Genomic DNA, 22,125 nt, shown 5'->3' on the forward strand with positions numbered 1-22,125 from the left:
TGGTGATTGAGTGGTACAGAGAAGTCAGTGACACTCTACAGACACCCATGTTCTTTTTTGAAGTGAGAGCAGAACAGGAAACCTGGTCTTGGGAGGTCTGTGCAGAATTGTATGGGCAAATGGAGTTTCCATAGGTTTACACAGCTGCAGCTGAGTCAGAATGTGGGTATTGTAATTACAGTTTAAACCATTACCCTTATCTCCTGCTTCTAGGGTCTTTAACCCTCTGATGTATTATGTATTGCTAAAATGCAGATGTTGATTCTGGAATACAAACGTTCTCATAATTGTCCAGTTTACTTTGGAAAAAGTGTGCTTTTCAATGCAATAGATGCAAATGTGTTCTTCGTGTATTCCACGTTGGTTAAATAGAGTTGTGGGAAATGATACCCTTATAATTATGGCTTTGTTCAGACTTGTTGTCCACTCCCATTCCCTTTGGAAATAGCTACAGGCTGGCAAACTGTAGTAGCCTTCATTATATTGAATACGCAAAGGCTCTGCTAAAAACTGTTAACCCAAAATGAGCAATGAAGGTGAGAGACTTCAGGTGTCAGTCCACTTGGCTGTAGTGTTCTCTCTTCTTCCCTGCGCTCCCCTAGTATCCAAGACTGGCTCTGTGTGTAAAGCTTTGTAAGTTTTAACTTTGAATTTCTTGCATTTTATTATTTGGGGGTAAAGTTTGCAAACTTCTCTTTTGTTCAGTTTCCATATGCTTTCCTAGCTAAACCACTTAATAAGAGGCTTATGAAATGCATGTTTTTATGTGCTGTTCTGGAACAGCTTTCCTTGGTGAATGTATAGCCGAATCATTTTAAAAACATTTAATTGCCTTCAAATTACAGATATACTTTAGCAATCCAAACAAAGAGCATTCTCAGCTAGCATAGTGACATAATAACAATGTTTAACATAATTTCAGATGAAGGAGCCTCAAATCCTAGATAGAATATGGGCCAATTTCTTCTCCCTGTTGACTGGGCAGAAAGCCTGACCACAGTTTCTCAGAACGATTGAGCCAAGGATCTGTGGCTCCTTGAGCTATTATGGCCTTTAGGCAGAGCTTCCTTCAGGGCATTCAGTGACAGCTCATCTCCACCTCTTCCTGGACAGTGGAGTTAATGACTCCAGTTCATGCCTTATGTGACCACAACCTATTAATGACAAATCCTTATGTTTTGTTCTGCTACAGATTTGGTAAATGCAATGTTGTACCATAACATTGTAGAATATAGCTGTTAAGATTTCTGAGCATGACCTGTATCAGACACAAGTTTGCACACCTTTAAATGGGCCTGTTTTCCATAAAGTAAGTGCTAATTGATTTCTTGAAACATTTTTCTCAAGTATTGTCTAAAATTGCAGGTATAGCACATCACTGTTCCTTTTGAAATTCGTGGCCACGGTATTTGGTACTACAGTAACTACACTGACATCCTATTTTTCGTGATGCTTACTTACATAACCCAAACTATGGTTTCTCTGTGGTTTTGGGGTACTGTGATTGGAATCGTGGCTTCACGAAAGTTGGTGAGACTCTTGACTTCAATAGAGCTAGGATGTCATGGTAGGATTTTACATTATTTTCACTTTTGTGTAGTCTCTTAACTTTGTGTCTGTTTTAGCAATAGTTCTAACTATATAGAGCTTTAAGGCAAATGGAGGATTTTACTTCTGCCAGACTAGAATGTGCAACTCATGCATATATACATACCAGTGCCATAAATAGCATGCTTTGGGATTACAGGTCTCTAAGATCAGATTCGGCAAACACTTAGTCACCTACATACTTGACAAAGCAGTTTACATCAGGCTTGCATGAAAGCATGTGTATTTTCAGAATTGAGAGTTAGTCATTGCAAAGAACTGCAAACAAGCTGACTTGTCTCTTGGACAAGGCAAGTGTGAAGCCTGGGGCTGAAGCACAGGTGTCATGCTGAGAAGCAGGTATGATTTTACATTGCCTCTCTCCATCAAGTTTCAAAATTGGCCAAAGATTTAACCTTCATGAATCAGTGAAAGCCATGTCTAAGCACTAACGATGAATATTTTCTTTCCTCTTTGACAATGTTATTCTTCCTCCTCTCTGGGGGAGGTGCGAGGGAAGAGGAAACCTAAAAATGAGTAACCCGACAATTGCCTTTTAAGTGCACATAAAATCCGTGAACTCAAAGGGGAACTTTTCAGACATTAAAATATATCCACAGGCCTTTCACTGAGTGAACTGCACTGCTAGTAGCTGCTTACGGTGCTGCTACCTTGTGAGTACAGGTCTGTTCAGAGCGGTGGTGCTGTCTAGTGGCAAGTTACTGCATCTCACATTGCTGACAGAAGAATTAACTGAGGAAAAGTGTAAAATGCTGTATTTGATTAATACCCCTCAAAGAATGGCTTGGGTTATGCTGTTTTTTAAGCATGTTGTTTTTTTCTAATACCTACACACAGAGTTAAGTGGTAATGTTTTTGAGTATAGTTAAAGTAGTGCAATCCCTTGACATGGGTGATCTTAGAGGGTCCTTCATTGCAGAAAAGTTAATTGCCTTGGTACCAGGAAGTTGACTCGTGCATGAAATTGTTAAGACAAGAACTGTTTATATTCTATTCCCAAAGGTTCAAGCTTAAGGTCAAAAGTGGTGTGCTGGTTGCAGCTGAGTCCAATTAGGCATTTACTGCCCTGAGTCTTTTTGACTGCTATTCCTTTGCAAAGGTCCCAGACTCTGAGGCTGGTTGGTATCCTTGTGTATGACTTATTTCTTAATCCAGTTCTGACAGAGTGATCTGGTTCCGTTCAAGCAATTATTTTTAAATCCACGCTGTTTTGAGGGAATGCCCTATTTTGTACTGGTGCAACCTTACCTCAATTACTGTGTGCAGGTTTGGCCCTTGAAATATAAGAAGGACATAAAACTATTAGAGAGCATCCAAAAGAGGGCTATGAAGATGGTGAAAGGCCTGGAGGGCAGGGTGTGTGAAGAGTGACTGAAGTACCTCAGCTTGTTCAGCCCAGAGCAGAGGAGCTGAGGGGAGACCTCATGGCGGCTGCAGCTCCTCACAGGGAGTGGAGGGGCAGCGCTGAGCTCTGCTCTCTGTGACAGTGACAGGGCTCAGGGAACGGCATGGAGCTGTGTCAGGGGAGGGGCAGCTGGGGGTTAGGGTTCTGCACCAGAGGGCGGTGACCTGTAGGGACAACCTGGCCTTGTAACCTGGTTAAGGTCCATCAGTCTGATATATATGTTCACAGCTCAAGAAACCCCTTCAACTGATGACTTTTGGGGCTTCTGGGCTGGGGTCAGGCAGGCACATCGTTACTATCAGCAGGTCCCGGGCATGGGTGCATGATGCTGAGTGGACATGTAGACTGGCCTTGCTGGAGTGGTACCTCCATCTTTGGGTTCCAACTCAATGAGCTGCATGTCAGCTAAGTGGGAACTGTTTCATCTCAGTTGGACTGTGTGACATATGCCTGCATGAGAAATTTAAGCTGATGGATGCTATATTATTATATCCCTTTAGCTCTACTCTACTTTATTATTAGCACAGTAGTGTCTACGCTATGTCTACAGCAATTGTGGCTGTAACTTCTTGGGCTGCCTCTCTTGTCCCTTGCTGACTTTACTGCCCGTACAACACAGGTTGCTCAAGAGAACATGTATTGGTGCCTACAGAACAAAATGTTGTGGCCTGTTAATGAACCTGTCTTCACTGGACTTTTAACTTGATATTCTGGGGGGACTGCTACCTATCACTGCTGCTTTGACCAGCTGTGCTAAATGTCTGTTACAATTCAGTGGGTGGGAGGGATGCACAGATAGTAGTAACTTGTTAAGCTTTTGTGGAAGTCTTTTCTTTGTCTGCACCTACTCTTTTGCAAATGTAAGGTGGAATATGCAAGTTCTATCAGGTGGTTAAAACTCACATAGTTTACCTTGTCGTTAGTTGTTGATTAGCAAGTTTATAATATTAGAAATTGGTTTTGTTTGATTGTGTCTAAGTCAACATTACAGATGAAGGATTCCAATTAAAAAAAAAAAAAAAACCAGCAAACTTCTATATGGGCCACAAAGTTGCATCAGTCAGCCAAAGAATATTACTGACATTCCATTTTTCTTATCAAAATGGTGATAGTTGAGTAAAAAACAGAAGAGATGGAACAGCCTCTTTGTGAATTGTTCACGTGGTCTTCTGTAACCTCTACAGAATTTATAGTGGAGATTGTCCCAGCAGATATCCCTCTTCTGTGTGGTATAGGGAATACAAACTAGAACATCTTATTTTCCTTTTCATACACCTGGAAACACTGCGCACGTAGAGATCATTGTAATTTATTTTGCTAACATGTGTGTACCTGGTAGATGATGCAGAACTTCTTAAACCAGGCACTGACTGCTGTTTAGCTGCCTGACATGTTTGCAGTGAGTTTTTCTTGCTTTCAGTAGTCTCTTGTTCTGTAGAAATTGTATATACATACTGCCCTTCTGATTTGTTCTCTTTTCTGGTTTGTAGATATCAGTATTACCTACAAGTGAAAAAGGACATTCTTGATGGCCGATTACGTTCTTCATTGGAGCAGGGAATTCGACTAGCTGGTTTAGCAGTGCAAGGTAAGATGATGTGATCTGCTTGCCATTTTCCAACTAGGATATTTTGGGTTGTTCTAGATGTTGACTAGTGCTAACTAGAGCCATGTATGACTCCTATTCACAACAGCCAGGTTTTTTTTCAGATTTAAAAATGCGTAGGTGGACTACTGTTGATGAAACGCTTGCACCCTCAGGGAGGGAATGGTCGACCACATCACAATCTGCAACTTTCCTTTTCTGAAAGCCATGTTAGTGAGTTTGAACTAGACTCCAGTTCTAGTTCCAGCCACAACGTACTTTACAGTAATGAATTTGCTTCACATTCTCCGGTTTAAAATGGAATTACATCAAAGAGCATGGCAGCAGTTTTAATTTTACCTTTAATTAAAAACTCATTTTGCTGTGTAGTACTATCTGCAATATGAAAGAACACATGACCATAATTGTTACATGAATTATAAATTAATAAACTGCTTTTCATTCTAAGGCTCCTAAGGACATCAATAAAAGAAGGATCATATGTGTATATGGGCAAAGAAGGAAGCCTTGTATTTGTAGAAAGTATATTTCTATCTATCCACGACTATGAGAACTCAAAGTAGAATTCCAACTATCACACACTCAACACTGCTTCTCTGTGGGGATAGGGACAGGTATATACGTGTAATAACAAATGAGAAGATCTGATTCTTGAAACTTATAGGTTCTGTGGTACATCCTGCCCTAGTAAAATTTTTAAATCTGCAAATCTGACTCTTAAAATACAGTTGTTGAAAAGTATAAAACTTTCTGAGAAAGTTCTAAATGAAGACTAAGAATTTTCATTTTTCCATTTTGAGTAAGTTTTGTAGTTGCAGGAGTGTCAGAGCAGCCATGATCTACTTTTCGCTGCCATTGGTAGTTTTTAAGATGCTTTGCAACTGCCTTGAAGAATAGGTTTTCAAAGGTGTTAATAATCATGTTATTTTCTGGCATTGAGGGAACAGCAGATACAAATGAAAACCCAAGTCACTAGGCCGTATCTGTACCAGCTTCCTTGAATGTGTTCAAGAAAAGTATCAGCAGCCACGTTTTTTAAATACCCTGAAATTGTACGGTAAAATAGTAATACCTTAAAAATAATGCTAATTATGATTAAGAGTAACGTTAATGTGATTTTTGTAGGGCAGTTATTCTGTTGTAGTATTTTATTGCTTTGTTAAAACTTGAAGGAAAAATGTTTCCTCTTAGATCTTGGTATGTTTTATGAATAATGGAAAAGATGTATACAAGATTCTACTCTAAATCTTACAATTTGAGAAAATTAAGTTTTGCCAGTATATAAGTAAATGATAAATAAGCACCAAATATGTTTCTCTGGTCCTGTGTTTCTGGAAGGTTTTGCTGACTTTGGGAGCTAATCTGTAATATTTTGCAGTAGTCGCTGTAATTCTGAATTTTCAATGTAATCTATTATATTTCAAAGACCATCGCATCAGGATCCTGCACTTAATCTTATTTGCTCTATTCGTGACCTTGTATTACTCCCTTTGTCTTTTTCATGTGATGCAACCGGAGATATTTGAAATACTTCTTTTAAACTTGCAGAGTCTGTTTCATGTCCATTTTGATTTCTTTCTGTTTATGTTAAAACATAACTCTGAGGTGAAAACAAAATGAAACTGCATTTTTGGCATCCTGCAATACATGAAGTTGTCTAGAAGCTTTGAAAGAATGTTTAGCTAATATGATTTATGGTGGGGATTTCCACCTTCTATAATATAAGAATCTTGTAGATGGCGTTTGATCCGCTTCAGTTAGCATAAAATAGAAACCTCCCGGCAAGATATTCTTCTGATATAAGTTGTTGTGTATTTAACAGTTATATATATTCTTTTTTTTTTAAAAAAAGTAGTTTAGCCTTTAGGAAGCATTTTCTACAATTTTGAAACCCTGTTGGTTGTTGACAATTTGTTTTTTAATATAATTGACTTGTTGATCTTCACTTCCTCAGCTGTAAAATTAAGCATTTTTTTACAGTTATGTAGAATGGTAGCAGAGGTAGGCTAAATTATTTTTGCCTAGTCAGGACTGGGAATATTGGAGAAGCAAAAATATGTATCATTTTAAAGAGATAGGAGTATCGTAGTCTTGTTAGATGGTAGTATTAATTTGTTGAGGTTGCAGTAAGAAAAGAACCTCTTGCACTCCTGATGGTTAAGCACTGCAAATGGTCATAATATAAAGGATCAAAAGAGAGAAATTACTTGTTGGGTGTTATTTGATCTCTTGTAATAGCGCTTTTATTTTCAGACCTCTGTGTTAACAGCTAAAGTACAAACAGAAATCTTTGTGCTGGGTTGTGGCTTCACAGAGAACTCGCCCACTTGAAGTTAAGCATCTGTGCAAAGACTGAGTGTGGTCTTAACATGTGTAGAAAGTGCTAAAATGAGTATTTGTTTTGTTGTTTTTTTTCCAGCGGATTTTGGAGACTATCATCAGTTTGAATCTCATGACTTCCTCCGAGAATATGTCTTGTTTCCTATGGTGAGTTCCTTATCCTCCTGTCTTGTGGTCTTTTGTGAGTAATTTCTCCATGCCTCAGTGATGGCTTTGTTGATAACAGTAAAAGCACGAGCATTAAATTATTAATGTCGGAAATAAACTTTGCTCTGCAATATACTCCACTGTAGCTGAATGAATAAATGCTATAGAAATCTAGCCCTTTTTCACTTTCTGTTAAGTCTCCACTGAGAGGAGATGTCAACAAAAAAGTGTACTTACTTGAATCAAAAAACAATTTGCATCTCTTTAGAATGTTGCGTATTAACTGTACTGCACTATTGGTAACATGGCAAAACAAGGGAATATGAAAACTGCTGATGTAATAAGGCTGTGCCACAGAACAAATCATGCAATCTTTGCTCAAGAGAATATGAATTTACAATAACTGACTATTAGACTGAAGTGAACTGTGAATCAGTTCTCAAAATGTCCTCCAGGGGCTGTGCTGTGAAACTGTTTAAAATTTAAATGGGAAACTAGCAAATAATTTGAATGCTGAGGGAAGTGTTTTTAAGTCACTGATGGCATTAGGAGCTGTGGTGATAAATGCCAAACACTTGTAACTCATGACATTGAGTCCATCTGGGAGAATGGATTAGAAGAAGTGGAGGAAAAAAGAAAAGAAAAACTACCACCACCTAAGATTAAGGCTTTTTTAGGCAAGCAATTTTGTGAGTGCAGAGCTTGAGCATAAGCTTCACTAAATAAAAGAACCTGAAATTCTCTCAGGCTAGAAACAAAATTTGGAAGTGAAATGGACTTCCCCCTGCCCTAAGTGTTGCTGCCTAGAAATTAGGCAGCTGGTTTCCTCCTTCAATAAATGGAAAGATAGAGGGAGAATGATTAAAGCATTTCATCCCATTTACCTTCACTTTTTGACTGTATGGGAACTGCAGCCTTCTGTAAGCTGGTAGTCAATTCTTAAGTCTGAAGAGGTGACATCTACGCAGTATCTCAATGTGAAAGTGCAATTTCAAGCTGACAGACAGAGTTGAATGTCACCTGAAAAAGAAGATCAGCAGAAAGAGGAGATATTAGTTAATATGCAGAGATCTGAATCTTTTAAAGCTAGATTAGAGCTTTGGTATTGACCTTTCACTGAGGATCCTCTGTTAGCCTGACTAGTAGAGCAAGATTTCTTTGTTAGGAATAGGTGTTATTCATCTATTCTTGTTGTAACAAGAATTCTTGTTAGTAATTGGTAATTGATGATTTTGTGTATAGTTGATGCCTTATGAAGTCATGTATGGTAATGTAAGTGGGAAAGATGATGGCTGCAAGTACAGACAGACAGGTGTAGTCAAGCTGTCCCTTCATAAATTACTCGTGCAAAGTTTTTTCAATATACTGATGGTATTTTTATAAAAAATTAAGGGAGAGTTTAAGCCCCCAAATGAGATTTCAAGCCCCATTTCAATGTAGTTCAGCAGTTACTTTTCAGGCTAATATCCTAGAACTTCCTTTAGTGAGTCAGCTGCCTTCCCTGTGTTGTGGTCTGTGTTGTGGTAAGTTTTTCTCTTACCACTTTGTGGTATCTAGCCATTCATCCATGCTACTACTGATAAATTTGACAAGATCAGCAAAGTATCAGCTTCCTTAATCTTCAGGAACCTACTCTTAAATCAGCTGTTTTCTCTAGGCATCTCTTTCCCTTCTTTAGCTTCTGGCCTCTGCCCTTCTGGGGAGGAGTGGGTAATACAGCAGTAAATACTTCACCACAAGTTCAATGACAGTTGCTAAGTGCTACAGATACAAACTAGTCCTGAAGCAAGTGGGAGTATTTGAGCAAATCTCAGGCATATAAAGAGCCTCCAAGAAGAACATTGCTGTAAATTCATTAGTGAAGAGAGATGGTGCACGAGGGAGGGGCAGCTACCTTTTTACTGTTTGATCTTGTGAGGCTACAATGTGTGTCAAATGGCATTTCTTCAGCAGTGAAAAGAACAAAGTTATGTACACAGTACACCCCACAGGTGTGTAGCTGTGCATAGGCATGTACTGTGCCATTTTTCATTAGCACGCTACCACTTTCACATATTTTTGTGGCAGAAGCAAATATCAGAGGGAGAGCCCTACTAAGCAAGAAACAAGCAGTGTACGTAAGTACATTACGTGCGGCCTTAAGGCTTTTTGAAATAAAAATAAGAACTTAGAAGTTTTGCAAGAAAATATTTCGCCTTCCTTTTTGTTGCCTTGAATTTATGAACAGACTTCCTTTATTAACTTATTTCAGAATTGTTTCTACCATGCATATAATTAAATTTATTGAAGAAAAAATTTCTACTCAGAAATGTGTCACAAGTGTAAAGTGAATTCCATTACATAATAGAAGAGAGAGCAAAGTTTTGGTCCCTGTTAACATGGGGAAGGCAGCACTTGCAGGCTGCAGGACAGGAAATACCCATGAATTCAGTTTGCATGGTGTGTGGATTATTTTGGACTATTCTAAATGGTAGATATTCATTTGTCCACTCCCAAGTGCTTTTCAAGGCTTGTTTGGTCCTTATCCAGGAAAAGATCTATGCAGTCTGTTCTGATTTTTGGAATGAAAAAAAACCTCACCTTAGCATTGCTCTTAACAGTATCATTTAACCCCCCCCCCCCACATACCCCATCTCAGAGCATGATGTTTTTCATGCATGTTTTCAGCAGCCCCTGCTCAAACACATGCCCTGGATTTTCAGTGCAGTTGGTGCTATGCTCATTCTCTGTAACTACGCGCAAGAGCATGAACAGGAAACAACCCTGAAACGTGCCATCATTATTGCTGTCTTGCATTGTGCTGCCTCTTTGGATGACTAGTTTTTAATGCTACTTAATGTTCTTATAGGACTGGACCCAGGATGAAGCTGTCCTGGAGGAACTGACACAGAAGGTTGCGCAAGAACACCGAACTCACAGGTGAGCTTGATATGTGAGGATTCATCTTAATTTATTTATTTATTTTCAATCATCATCATTTTCCTTCCTGTACTTTCCTTCTTCCCCACCCTTTCCTTGCAGTGATAAACTAATTTATCTCTATGTTACTATTATGCTACATCTAGCTGGATTTTTAATTAATGTGTTACAGAAGATTATCTGCCTTTTGGGCACACAAATTTGCCACGGAATTCCATCCCAGATAAATGAGGATTTCCACCATCAGGTTAAAGGAACGTGTGTAAAGCTACTTGTTATGTAGTAGACTCCTTTCTCTTTTTGGTTTCATTTAAATCCTGATGGTGAAAGACCCCATGACTTGAAAGGGGTGATCTGACAGGGTCTCTTCAAGGGTTTTCTGTCATTCAAGAGAGGGAGGGATACATACACTGCCAACATAATGAAAATGGCAGAAAATGCTCCTTACCTTGTTGGGTTTTAAGTCTCCTTGTGGAAAAAATAACATACACAGTCACTAATTAATGATCTACATGTTAGTCATTAAGTCCTGCTTTGTAAATAGACTTCTTTTGTGTCATCTAGGTGTCCTGATGGTAAAGGTATTCAAACCAGACTCTGGAGTGCTGTTCTTAGAAAAACGACAATGTCTATATGTCATTGGAAATAATCCTTCGTGTGTTATATTGTGAATCTCCATTTAAAGCTTTGTTATATGTTATGCAATTGGAATACTATATGAAAGATGCAACATTCCCCATTAAGTGATAAAAAATGGTTCTAAAGGCACAAATACCAGTCTCTGAGTGGGAGGCCATTCTCAGTATGAGTTTCAATGCAAGCTTGGGCCATTGATGCAGCCAGAGAGTTAGCTTCCAAACTGGCCATGAGTAGGCCTGGTTCTGTTCTTCAGTCTCTGCTCTGGGCTGCTTGCACAATCTTGGTTAACTCACAGATTTGAAAAGTAAGATTTCCATCCCCTGCTGTGCTCTTTAGTGCTATTTCAGCAACACAAAGGACAAATACTTATCCTCACTTCAGCAGGTAGATCAAATTCCACCTCCTTTCTCTCCCTGTTTCTCTTAAGTGTCTGGTTCCTATATTTCTGTTTGTAAGCTGTGCTAATGAGGAGCAAAGAGGACAAACATTAATAGTGACCTTCTTTTGGAACAACTTGCAATCTATTCTGACCTGCTTTAGAGAACTGAAGTCTCCGAATTCCTGAGCTGTGACAGGAGCATGTGCAGACACGTGCATAGAAGTCTTCAGATGGTTTGTTTTCTGTTACGAAAGAGAACCTTCTCAAAACTTGGATTATTGCCTATGTTTTTCAGCAGCCAATATGAAAATATAGGTCTTTTAAGTCATTTTAAGCAACTTCAGTGAGTTTATATGCTGTTTGTGCAAATTAGGGCTCTAATGGCTCAAATCAGCCATCCAAGGCTAGACACAAAGACACAACCTAACGCAACAGCCTGCTGTTTTAATAAAGCCTGGAAAAACATCTGATGTATGCAGAAGGAAGCGAACAATGGGATCAGTTCAGCTTGTTCCTCCTACAGTTTGAACTATGTTTTGTACCTTACTTTAGCAATGTACAGTAAAATTCCTCCCCTTCCTGACTGTGATCCTATCACTGAAAGCTGGGTTTGTGCTGTACATTTCTAACCTCCTCTAAAGTAGTCTGTGAATCTGCCATTTTTTTCACTAGTATATTTTGTGTGTGTGATATTGAAACATTTGTCTCCTGTTGTTGCTCCAATTGCAGTGGCGTTACAGCAGCAGAGGCTGAGCTAATGTACATCAATGAAGTGGAACGCCTTGATGGGTTTGGACAGGAAATGTTCCCTGTGAAGGTATGTTAGTATATATAATAATGAAACCCCTACATCAAATTAAATGAGAAAGTTCCTTTCTGCCATGTACAGTCTGCCTGGCCATGAGAAGCACATGCTAAAACAGTAAGGGTGTGCTGAGAAATTGCTGTTGTCAGTCAACCCAGTCACTACAAGTGATGCACTGCTATCAGTTTTCTGCTGGTTAAAGATGGCCTTTAATTAACAACAACAACAACAAAATTTAAAAAGTCAAGTAATCTTTCTGTTGAGGTCAGAAGTGATCCCAAGATGGGTCTGAAGAAGAGGAAGTGAATGGCAAAATTCCAACAAAAAACCAACCAACCAAAAAAAAAACAAAACCAAATCAACAACAGCAAATGCAACAACAAAAACAGGAACCTTCACTGCGAACAAATTAATGTTTTCCTGTAGCTCTAATCTGTTAAAATGCAGAAGTGCCTCATGGTTTCTGGAACTTATGCATGTATAGTGCATTGATTTCTCTTAGATTCTTTCTTCTGGCAGTTCTTTTTAACCACACTATTTGTTTTAGCATGATTTTTATTTAACACTTTGCAGTGTGGATCTGTTGCTATATGTGAAGCTAGGGAAGAGTTGGTTTTGTTGATTAAATGTAGATAAGCTTCTCTGTTAACATCATTAAGCTTTTCTAGCAAAAAGAAAAAAAGCATTTTTAAGAAAAAAACTGTAAAATGCAACAGGAGCACATACGGGATCCTGCAAGGAAACATGGGTAGACATAAAAACTACTGACTTTCTGAAAAGCATTGCAAGTACAGTGGACATGATGCATGAAGAGGAATATCTAAGCAATAATTGCAAAGCAGTGCAGGCCATATCTGTATAAAGATACAAGTACTTTTTAGGGTGACACGCTACGATCTTTTGCATAGAATACTTTGAAAGAGAAGTATGACAGGTAAAGCTTTTGAGATGGATTCCGTCTCCAGGTATGATCTGGATTCTGAAATCTCTCTGTGTTTTACCAGATAACTGGAGAAATAACATGGGTGCGAATGAGGACTGTTGTTTTTGGTAGTCATACGGATTCTAGATAGCTATAATCACAATTATAGGGTATGTGGGGTGTTATATAACAAATGTCTGTTTGTGGTGTGTATGTTGTTTCCTACAAGAGAACGTTGGGCTCACTTAGCCGTAATCTGTTCTCACTTATCAACAGAATGAATCTACCTAAGTGTTAGCTGCTTTGAAATAATGAAAATTAGAGTGTGTAAAGCAGCAAACTATAGGTTAGTCAAGGGTTAGTCTCTCATTCATCCTTAAGAATGGCTTCTGTTTGGTAGTTCAGCATGTGTTCTTACACATGCCTTTGCCAGTTTCTTGATTAATCTAAATATATACCCTTTCTGTGCAGGATAATCATGGAAATGACATACACCTCGGTATTTTCTTCATGGGAATCTTCATAAAAAACAGAATTGGAAGGACAACTGTGATCTATAGGTAAAAACTAGGGACTTCAGCATTTAAAGTGAGCTTATTTTTCAGAGCTCTGTGTGTGGGTTTTTTTTTTTCCTTACTTAAATATGTGACTTCAATAGTGCCAATCCTCTCACTAAGGAGTAGTAACCTCACTGTTTTCAGCATTGGCCTCTTGGCCATAAGAGATGTGATAAAGAATAATTTCTGATGTCCCTGAATGGGTTTGATGGCAAGAAAGACGTAGCTGTCTGTCATGTATCATGTTCTACTTACAAGGCTTTGATCCTTTTTCTTTTCTTGCCTTTGTGTCTGCTTCTTTGATGCATCTGAATGCAAATCTGTTAAACCTCACTGCTGGCAGCCCAGGCGCTCAGTGTTTCTGAAAATCTGGTTACAATATTTAGGTATCCCACTAAAAAAGCTGAACATTCTCACTGCATTTTTGAAATTTGTGTGTCTGCCATTTACTTATTTGTACCGCTGTTTTTGTTCCTAAGAATTACTTAAGCCTTTCTATTGACCTTCTTTTGTGGGTTTTGTAACTTAGAAAAATTTGTTATGTATGAAAGTGTGAGAAATCTGCTACTGTTGAGTATTTCCATTAATGCTGATGTTAATGTGGAGTGGATTTTTCCTAGTCCTCATTGCTGTTAGAATATGAACCTGAACACTGATTTATGAGGTACGCTCATTTTTAGTCACAAACTAAGGCTCGTAGCAGACTTGAACAAGAAGAGTATTGGTTTTTATTTGTTGTTATTGTTTTGCTTAGCCTTGTTTGTTTGTTTTATTTTCACCTTCGAAAAGCGTTATACGATCATCTTTGAAAAAGTCAAGTCTCTTTTCCATATAGTTGATGTTTTATGTGTGTAATTCTGTGAAAAAGTTAGAGAATTCTTTTAATTGTGCCATTCTGAAGACATCTTAAAATGCAGTGTCAAAAGCAAGAAGTTTCTTAAATGTAGAAATGATAGTTGGTGCTGGGATCCTTACTCTTGGAAACTATGCGCTTCAAGCATCCTGCCACGACATGAAGAGGAATGCATGCTGCAAACAGAACAAACAAGTCCTTTCCATCCCCACAGATTGCATGCAGCGTACGCCGATGTGTCTGTCTGTCAGCTATTTGTAAGAAGATTATAACTCCAATCTTGGGTAACCTGACAATTACTTGGGAAAAAAAAACCTGCGAACGTTAAACAGAGTATTAACATGGTATGCAAAGCCTACGTAACCATGTTGACAAGTTACCCTTCTTTAGAAAGAATTGTCTCTGTTAGGAAAGTTGGAAACAGCAGGAATGGCACTATAGGGAAAAAAATCCATCTGGTTGTAGTCAAGCAGTACAAAAATGCTACTGTTCAGTATATTTATTACTAATGTGTTTTCAGAGTACCTTCTATTGCGATTCCTGAATCAGTGTATTTAAAGAGAGCTTTTAACATTCTTGCTTCGGGTTAAGAGATGAATAATCTGTTTCTCCTTGAATCGGAGCTCGATTTCCTTATTATCCTGACCATGTTTCTTCACCAAACAGCTACTGAAAAAGCTTTCCCGTAAAACAAGACAAATGTTGACTAAGGGATTCTTAATGCGTTTGTGAAATGCTTGAATGTATGCGTTGGCAAACTGTACCGCATTTTTTCACTCTACAGGTGGAATGACATTGGGAATATTGCACATAACAAGTCTTCAATTGTTCTAGAGCTGATCAACAAGGAAGAGAATGTGCTCTTTCACACAGTAAGAAAAAGATCTAATCAGTGTTATCAAGAAATGCTTATGTCAAGCATATTTATTAAAATCCTTTTAAACTCTAATTCTAAGCATACTTAAGTAATAATATGCTGGGAATTTTGCAAAAAACTGAAGCGCTTGTTCAGTGAAACATCCATGGTGCCACACTGCCTTTCATGCTGCCATGTCAGTAGCAGTGTAAGAAGCTGTAGAAACAGCAGACAAGCTAGCACATATGCATGCACTGGAACTCAAGGGGTGCAGTGTTGCTCTGCACTTAAAATTGTCTGCATCTCACTGAACCAAGGCCAGTGTAGAAGCTGAACCAGCAACCTTCAGCCATTTTTTCTGCTGTCCCTCTTCTCCTGCCACTGTGACTTAGCAGTGAAGAGGCAGCATGCAAAGGCATGCCATGCTATTTCAGTAATTCAGTGCCTTAAACATTCTTGAGGGCACTAGACATGTTCTTGGCAGTCAGATTCTGTACAAGACAGACCTTACTATGCATTACTGTGACTGTATTTGTAGAACCCTTGTTATTTCTTGGTAAGAAAACAAAATGAATGATTATATACATTTTTTCTTTTTTCTTTTTTTTCTTCCCTGTGTTTAAAGGATGATCTTGAAAATGCCAAATATATCTCACGGCTGTTTGCAGCAAGACATAAGTTTTACAAACAGAACAAAATCTGCACAGAGTGAGTATCCTTTCCTCAGAATTATATTCTGACACCCTGCTTTGGAAGTGCTCTGAGTTTTGGCGTGTCTGGTTTTGTTGTTTTTTTCTAGTCACTCGTGTCAGTTATTCTGTTCTACTTTGCTGTTTTTTCTTTTTTGTTTTAACCATCATATAGAACAGAAGAATGAGATATAAATTTAATTCTGAGCTCTTGCAGGCTTGATGCATGAGCTCTGTTGGGTACTGCGCACTGAGCAGCCAAATCTGACAGAATAATGAATTGAAGCCTTTAGTCTCTGCTGTTCGTAACCCAGAGTGCTAGCATAGACTAGATTTAAAGCTGACTTAGATTGAAAGGTTAACATGCCAAAACATGAATTACAGGAGCATTTTAAGTATGCGCTATCCATCTAACAGGTAAGGTTGGTGGAAAACACAGGATATCCTCTTCTAATTTGGGTAGCATCATTTATCTGCTTCTCACGTGCACCAAGCAGGGGAGAAACCTGGGAAAGTTTATCTGCATAGGCATACAAGCACAACTCAGCAGAGACTAAATCTGAACCTGCAGTGTCTTACAGGTTCCGCTTTGAGCACTGAATAAAAAACTGGTCATGAGCTCATCCTCTCTCACAGGTGTATTCACTCTAACTGAAGGAGGAATTCCTAAGACTTTAGTTGTAAGTCAAAAGCAGGTTTTTTAGCCGAGTATGCTTTTTTATTATAAAACTGGCACACGGCCAGTTTTAGTTTGAGACAAATTTAGCTTTAAGAAGTCTAGAGTTTTGTGAGTATTTCAAAATATGCCAGGTTTGTATAGCAATGGGATCATGAATCCTTTGCAAAACTTAACAGTTTAGGTAGCTAGGAAGCTATGAAGAAGTCTCATCAACAGCTCTAGTTAGAGCTGGACATTTGATCTGTTCAGCTGGGTAATACTATCTGTTGGAAAATAAAGCCAGTGATAAAGAGATGATTGGAAAGTCTAACTTTCTAGTATTACACATGCACACAATGTATAAACATACAGTGAATTACAAGTATTGGGGAGGCTGATGAAGTAAATGCACATACAGCAATATCTTTGCATACAGAAAAAGATGTTGATTAGATTTCAGATAACGCTTGCACTTGGAAGTTGAGCGGAAGACCAGAAAAAGCCTTTATTAGCAGTGTATAATGCATTTCAATAGTCCAGTGCTAAATTTAATACTTTGAGAGGAACTGAATTCAAAGGAAGTTCCTATTTATCTTCTCTGTGACAGTCAAGAAAAAAAAGAAAACAAAATGCCATTATCCATTGTCTGAGAATTATTTCCCCTTTAAAGCTGTTTATTGGGGTCAGCAGAGAGGACTATTCCATTTCAGTTAATAATCTAAACTGCAGAAGCAATAGCTCTTACTCATGGTTATTTCTGAAGGCTGAGCAGTAAGCGTGTGGGTACCATGAACTGGGTGTGTGTATCAGCTTTGCATACAACTTTCAGATATTTGAACTAATAAAGACAGGGAACATCAAGAGATCAGAGAGAAATAACTGGAGTTTGAATGTATTTTTGCCATTAGAACTGCTTTCCTTCCTACCACAGTCTCGTGTGGTATCAGCTTCTGTGTTAGGGCCACAGATACTGATGACTGCATATGCCAATGTATGTTTTTTAGCCAAGTAATGTTCCTGACCTCTGTGTTGAAATTGTAGTTGTTTGCTTTCCTGTGTGCATTTCCTCTAATTGCACATAACGTCATTCACCAGATCAGAAACTGTAGGAGGAGAAATTCCACCTTTCCTCTCTTCACGTAAGCACTATATTTCTGCCTCCTTCAAATGATTTCTTATTTCATTTTCTTCCTCCCACATTCCTCCTTCCTTCCACTGCACCTGGCTATTCTAACATTGTATTTGGTCCTGCTAGTATTAACCAGTTGCTTTTTTCCTCCTGATCTGTGTGCATTGCTTTGGAGTGATTGCTATGAATTTCATAAAATCGTCAATTTTTTAGTGTTCACATTAAGTCATCTGAGACTGCGCCTGTATGACATGTTCATTTTGTATTGCTCAAGAGACTTTTTTGTTTAATTCATTTCCAAGCCAGAGTTTTTTTTCTTGTTTTTCCAAATAAGCTAAACAGGGTAATCAATAGAAGGCATGTATGTGTTGGAATTGGAATATTCTCTATATTTAGAGAAAGATCTAAAAGATTTTCATCTTATTCGTTTTCATTTAATCTCATAAATGAGCAGTATTTACAGATTCATCTCTCATTTTACCTATTCATTCCATGATCAGAATTGAAGTAGTGTAGACTCTAGCATTTCTCTTTACTCTTTCTTCCACAGACAATCAAGTTCTCCTCCCCCTATCCGACGACGGCCCACTTGGAGTAGATCATCTTTGGTATGTATCATGGTGGAGTCTTTAGGAGTGCCTGTACCACTTCTGATGAGATGGGACGTTGTGTAAGATGGAATACTTTCTAAATTTCAAATTAGCACATTAAATCATTTCTTGTAGGCAATACGACTGGAATGAGTTTCAAGGGTGTGGCTGCCCAAGTTGATCAGTTTAACTGGATAATATCACCACTGACTATCTTAAAATTACAGTCTTCAAGGCATTACTTTTTTACTTGCCCTGCAGAAACAAAGGGTCTTTTCTACTGGATTGATACTATATTCAGTAGGCAAAGAAAGGAGTCCTCTATAGCCTGGAAACAAACACTGTCAGCCATCTTTTGCTGAAATCGAAATCCACTCATTACATTAATTTTACAGCTTCTCGTGTTTTTCTATTCCTTGATATTTGTACAAAATCTACATTTAGTTTACTCTGTTTACTCTGTTTCTAGACTTGGGAGCCTATTCTCTGTATGAAGTCACTGTGATTTTATGTAAAATTTTTATCATCAATCTAAGACTGTTTCTGAGATTTTTCTTAGTCTGTTCGTTTCTGTTTGAAATGATCTTGATAAATATTATAATTCTGACCAAAAAATAGATAACTTTTCTGGAAATCTTGACGAAAAATATGGGAATGGGAATATTCCCCCTCTGGCCTGGTCAGTTCTAAGGATGATTTTTTGGATCTAATTTAAACATCCAGTGTGTCGTTATTTCTTACAGTAATTCAGAACCCATTAAGTAAGAGTAGCAGCACTGTTGATCCCTTACAGCAGTGCTACAGAGTGAGCAGAAAGCTTATGAGGACAGGAGTGTTTTCTTGATGTCCCCAGGATGTGATAACTTCTAGCAAAAATGTTCCAAAGTCAAGCCTAAGCAGTACTGATGTTAGGAGAGTTTTATCTTTGCAGATTTCAGCGCAGACTATTTTTCTGAGTGCATATGCACAGCCCGTTAGCTCTAAAAGTTGCATTTTGCATTTCCCAGCCATTTGCAGGAAACCTGTTGTTGCTGGCTTCAGCTTTCTTTGTCCTTTCATTCTCAGCTTGTTTCTGGGGTGTTTTAATACAAAATACAGTGGTTGTGTATTACATTCTCTTAAGCACACCTAAAGTATTTTTGGTATCTGCTAGTCTGGCCCTGGAGGTGACTATGAAAAAATTAAAGTGAAGAAATGAAATGTGCTCTGCGTTCTTATACTACAGCTTCAGATATAGCACAAAGAAAGAGAGCGGCCTTCTAGTAGATGCAGGAAAAGGCAATCGACTTGATAAGAGGAAAACCAAATCCCACTGCTTGCTTGTTTTGAAGTGGGCAACAAGTTTTAAAAAAATAAAAAAGGAAGGAATACATGCTTGTTGATTAAAACGTGAATGGGGCTGCTGACCATTTGTGTTGAACTTTAAAGTGTTCATAATTGTTCTGCTAACTTGTTTGAGCCGTTCCCTTTGAGGAGAAAAAAGAAAAAAGCCCCCCTGTCTGTTTTTTGCTCTGTACACACTTTTACATACCTGCTTATTCACTTGTCTTGTGTAGTAATAAATCAATAGGCATAAATGGGGATTGAAGTGGAATCTTTGGAGTGAGGTTCTACCACCTCACTGAGAATCATGTTTGTTATTTTCACAGTAAGACTCTTCATATGGTTTTGACACCATGGTGATCCTGTATTTTATTAACCATTATTTTAAGGCCACTTTACACTTTCTTTTTCCTGTCAGATCACCCAATGATGTTGGTTTTCCAGCAAAAAAAAAAGGGAGGGGAAGAAAAAAAAGCCCAGACCATATGCAGATTGCTTCGATAATATCTACTCATATAACAAAGACAACTGTCTGCTCCAGATCTATAAGTTCCCAGCAGAAGCAGAAGTAACTTTCTTCTTCTGTGCATGTTTCCTCCACCCACCATTTTTCCATTTTCTAGGCATTCAAACATGTTGATTTGTTCCAAGCTAAACTCTCCTACATGGGTTGTCAAGATTAGTCTCCTTTGCCCAAAATGTTCAGGGAGAGTAGAGTTTTATATCCTTAGAAGTAATTCATCGAGCAGAAATATTTCCTGTTATCTTCCAGCTCTGTCTTAACAGCCATTTCATGTGCAAGAATTCATATGTGCACTCAGTCTCTTTTATTCTCATTCTGTCTCCCCATTTACACAGAAAATGTAAATTTAACCCCTTCCTTACCCCTTCTTCAGTGGCAAACTGTTGTTTGGTGTTCATTTTGTGCATGCGCATGTAAGGCTAAATCATTTAGTGTTTCTTTTTTTGCCTTGGGCAGCCACAGAATTCCTTAATAGTTTGCACTACTTAAATCTGCTTAGATGAAAAGTCCTTATTCTGTTGTTAAGGAAGAGAGAAGAGCATCTTCCTTCTCTCTTTGCTCTCCGCATCTGTCAAAGCCAGCTTTCATAAACTCTGCTCAGCAGCACCAGATGGGGCATTGCAGTGCAGGTGGTGAAATGCAATTGCAAAATATATCAGTTTACCGATGGACAAAGCTGAATAGAACATCAGCTGTCACTTATTTCCCTGTAAATAACCGTACTGATTTAATGCTGAATACTGGGATCCTTGTTCTCTTAAAAAGTTTTTTCTTCATTGAATCCAATATTCAAGTTATCTGCAGTTAGATTCTAAGCCCAACTGTGCTGATATTGCTTATATAACAGTGTTCTAGGTCCCTCAGTTTGTTCCATATTCAGCTTTTGACCTGATTAGGTGTTTGGGTGTTGGTTTTTTGTTTGTTTCAATTCTTCAAGGACCAGGGCTTTCAATAAAGTTCTCAGATGTTCTAAGTGAGCTGGGAATCAGAATGTTGTTTTCTGAAGTGGTTTGCTATAAAGGCATCTAGCTGGTCAGTTTGGGGCTCCCTATCAAAACTTAACAATTTACACGTGTTGAGCATGTGTGTTTGGCTGGGTAGGAAAGAGCAATATTCAGTGGAGAGGGCAGAGAAGTGTTTCATTTGCAAAAATTGTAGCAAACCAAGTTCCTAATCCTTTTCTAACTTGTGCTTTTATTTCAGCCAAGACAGCATCCATTTATACTGCCTCCTATGCATGTCCAGTGTGGAGATCACTACACTGAAACACATAATTCACAAGGTACATAGAGCATATTCGTTACCTCAAGTGGACCTTAATTTTATGTGCATGCAGAGAAGCTCCTGTTCCTTATATCTAGATCGCTAGTGCTGTCATGATGATATTGGAGCTGCTGCTGAAGGACAGCTAGCAGTTCTAAAGCTACTACTGCAGTAAGTCTCATGTTTAAAGTCAAATTTCAGTTCTAAAATATCTGTGCATGATTATACGGACCTTAAACTTGGCATTCCAGTTCAGCAAACTGAAAAAAAAATTTCTAAAGGAAGTCTGATGGATGAACAGCAATGCCAGCTGGGGGTGGGGAGAGAAATGGAGTGAAGGAAAATGAAACAGCAAAACATCTTTTGTTGCAGGAGTAATCAGTGTGCCATGGTCACAAAACTCAGTTATGTGTCTGCCTGCATTACTATACTTACAGACTGAAGTAGAGTTAACCACTTTTACCCCCGTGTTTGACAAATAAATCCCCTAAGAGGTTGCACCAGGTTACTTTGATCAGGCTGGGAATAGAGCCCAGCCTCTAAACACCTTGAATTTTACACCCTTAACCACACCCATATCGCCTTTTGGAATACATGCAGCCAGGTCTGCTCGGCTGCGTTCCCTGCAGTTCCTGAGAACTAGAGTTGAAGTGCTCTCACTGGCAGAGGAGCTCTTAGTCATACTTGATAGTATTTTGGAGTTATGGCTGTCTGACTAGTTTTAAGGAAGAATTTGGTATGTTTTTAAATGAGCTGTTCAGTATAGCTCCCTGCATGCAGTAAAGATTTGTCTTAGTAGCCACTACTGTTTTAAGTACAGCCTCTTGAAGGGGGATATTTTTAATTTGAGATGAACTGTAGATTTTCCTCAGTCTTACTACAGATTTCTTGGAATTGTTGAAGAACTGAGTTAG

At 38.5% G+C, this 22,125-nt stretch overlaps 2 protein-coding genes across 3 annotated transcripts in view; one reads left to right on the forward strand and one right to left on the reverse strand.

Moving 5' to 3' along the window:
- Positions 1-22,125, forward strand: part of PTPN14 (protein tyrosine phosphatase, non-receptor type 14) — a 105,737-nt gene that overhangs the window by 65,301 nt on the left and 18,311 nt on the right. For both annotated transcript variants that reach the window (XM_021391506.1, XM_021391505.1), the window contains 9 exons: positions 4,504-4,601; positions 7,039-7,106; positions 9,955-10,025; positions 11,773-11,860; positions 13,242-13,330; positions 14,965-15,052; positions 15,662-15,744; positions 18,063-18,120; positions 21,152-21,230. In XM_021391506.1, the coding sequence (XP_021247181.1) occupies positions 4,504-4,601; positions 7,039-7,106; positions 9,955-10,025; positions 11,773-11,860; positions 13,242-13,330; positions 14,965-15,052; positions 15,662-15,744; positions 18,063-18,120; positions 21,152-21,230 (722 nt within the window). The remainder of the gene's footprint in view (positions 1-4,503; positions 4,602-7,038; positions 7,107-9,954; positions 10,026-11,772; positions 11,861-13,241; positions 13,331-14,964; positions 15,053-15,661; positions 15,745-18,062; positions 18,121-21,151; positions 21,231-22,125) is intronic.
- SMYD2 (SET and MYND domain containing 2) overlaps positions 7,191-22,125 on the reverse strand; it is a 68,622-nt gene continuing 53,687 nt past the window's right edge. The window contains exon 15 of the transcript XR_002436798.1: positions 7,191-8,126. The gene's annotated coding sequence lies outside the window, so the exon portion shown is untranslated. The remainder of the gene's footprint in view (positions 8,127-22,125) is intronic.

Source organism: Numida meleagris, chromosome 3, assembly GCF_002078875.1.
Source record: "Numida meleagris isolate 19003 breed g44 Domestic line chromosome 3, NumMel1.0, whole genome shotgun sequence".
Classification (NCBI taxonomy): domain Eukaryota; kingdom Metazoa; phylum Chordata; class Aves; order Galliformes; family Numididae; genus Numida; species Numida meleagris.